Genomic DNA, 2,209 nt, shown 5'->3' with positions numbered 1-2,209 from the left:
ACATTCTTAATAGAAATCATTCAAAACGTGTTTGATCGATCGATATAAAATATAGAATAAAATCCAATTACATTCTTGAAAGAATTCATTCAAAACGTGTTTGATCGGCTTAAAATAGAATAAAATTAAAATAGATTCTCAAAATAGTTTGTTCAAAACCATGTTTTATGCATTGCAAAATCATTAGCAGCAATTGTATCATATTAGATACGTAATCATTGCATTATGAGATAAACATGTTTAAATAGCAGACATGTAGAACTTCATTTTATGACAATTTCATAATCCAAACTTATTACTTGATCAAATTTGAAATATAATATCATTTTATCAAGATTTCATGGTGGAAACTTATGCTTGATCAAATTTGAAATAAACACAACATTATAGCATTTATCGACAATTTCGTCATACGTACATATACTTGATCAAATAAAAATATAACATCTTATGACAATATATATAATCATACAAACTTTGTCATATTTGAAATATAATATAATATCATTAGAATAACCTTCTTTATCTACACTTGTTCATTTTAAAGCAAATTAATGTCCAAATATTTAGGTAGCAAGTATTTCCCATATCAAATCCAGATCATAAGAAGGCATCATGGCCAATGAACAATCATCCACCATCTCATCCATGTCGGAAAACGTCTGTAACTCACCTGAAAGTTCATCTTCCGACAACACCATATGACCACCATCAAAATTCTCATCATCGCCACCAGAACCCACCGCAGGGCCACTCTCTCTCACCTCCAGCTGCTTACTTTTCTCTGTTTTCACCTTCTGACAAATCTTGTTTTCAACAGCAATCTTCAAAGCATTCAGCCTCTGCAAATCTCCGATAAACCTCACCATACTCGGATCTTTAAAATTCAAACGAGCATGTTCGCCACGAAGTTTATAAGCAGCTTGATCATAAGCATACGCCGCTATCTCCGGCGTCTCATAAGTCCCTAACCACACCCTCATTCTGTTATGCGGCAATCGGATTTCTGCCACCCATTTTCCCGAATGCCTCTGTCTCACGCCTCTGTAGGACTTGTTATTTTTCTGTGATTTGCTAAAATGCTGATGAAATCCATCTGGGTTTGTTGTAGTTTGGGTTGCTTGATCCAAATCTTCAGAGAATTTGAAGAATCGATCCCTCTGTTTGAGGTAAACTGAAGAACCTAAATGTTCATGAAAAACAGGGGATGATGATGATGGTGATGATGAAGATGATGAAAGATTTGGGAAGGTTGAATCAAAGGTGTTCGAGTTTACTCCTGTCAAGCTGAAATTTGGTAATGAAAATGGAAAGTTATTGTTGTTTGAATCTGAATCAAAAGAATTTGTATTGTATTCTTGCATGGTTTTGAGTTTTTTTGTGGTGATATGAGAAACAGGGACTCGCTATAATTTGATTTGATGAGGTAGCGAAGACATAATATTTATAGGGAATATGCGAAAATATTAATTTATTAATAATATAGTTCTGTAAAATGATTCAAACACATCATTAAACTATAAAAACTAAAAGCATGCAATCCAACTTCTGATCTGTGATAATTATAGGAGATTTTGTAAAAATGACAAAAGAAAAAAAATACACTTTCATTAGAAAATGTTTGGTGATGAAGTTATTAAATACAGTTTAAATGATTAGTACTTATAAAATTAGATTTAAAAGAAAAGTGGCGTTCCTTAACCACATACTTATATGGAAAAGGGAGAGTAATCGGTGCAACAATGGCGGGGTCGGGGAAGGGGAGATGATGATGAGGGCTTATACCGTTATACGTATAAAATCGTCCATGCATAAAGTTCAATTTAAAATGAGTAAAATATAAGAAATAATAAAATATTATTATAATTTTATTATTATACATTTTATGTTATCTTCTCTTAAAAAAATAGTGTATCTTATTATAATTAGGGATAATGACTTAAACGAGTAATATATTTTTCGATTTGTATATATTTGATTACTAAGTTTTTTTTCATCTACATTTACCCTTCAACTTGTTAAACTTTAAACATTAAATCTTTATGACCGATTATTTTAGGTTAGCCGGTATAAATGACTTAATAATATAATATATTTTTCATTTTATACACATTTAGTCATTCATATTTTTTGTACACATTTAGTCCGTAATATATATATTTTTTATTGCAAAATAAGTTATTTTTTTTATTTTGTACTCATTCAGTAC

General features: G+C 30.6%; 1 protein-coding gene across 1 annotated transcript; it reads right to left on the bottom strand.

Moving 5' to 3' along the window:
- Positions 1-336: 336 nt before the first annotated feature.
- LOC144999751 (ethylene-responsive transcription factor ERF061-like) lies at positions 337-1,577 on the bottom strand. The gene has a single exon (XM_078958916.1). It carries the CDS (start codon positions 1,362-1,364, stop codon positions 567-569), a length of 798 nt encoding a protein of 265 aa, XP_078815042.1. The 5' UTR covers positions 1,365-1,577; the 3' UTR covers positions 337-566.
- Positions 1,578-2,209: the final 632 nt, after the last annotated feature.

Source organism: Lactuca saligna, chromosome 6, assembly GCF_052625555.1.
Source record: "Lactuca saligna cultivar CGN05327 chromosome 6, ASM5262555v1, whole genome shotgun sequence".
Classification (NCBI taxonomy): Eukaryota; Viridiplantae; Streptophyta; class Magnoliopsida; order Asterales; family Asteraceae; genus Lactuca; species Lactuca saligna.
Note: the sequence above shows the minus strand (reverse complement) of the source record. Positions and strands in the feature narration are given on the sequence as shown.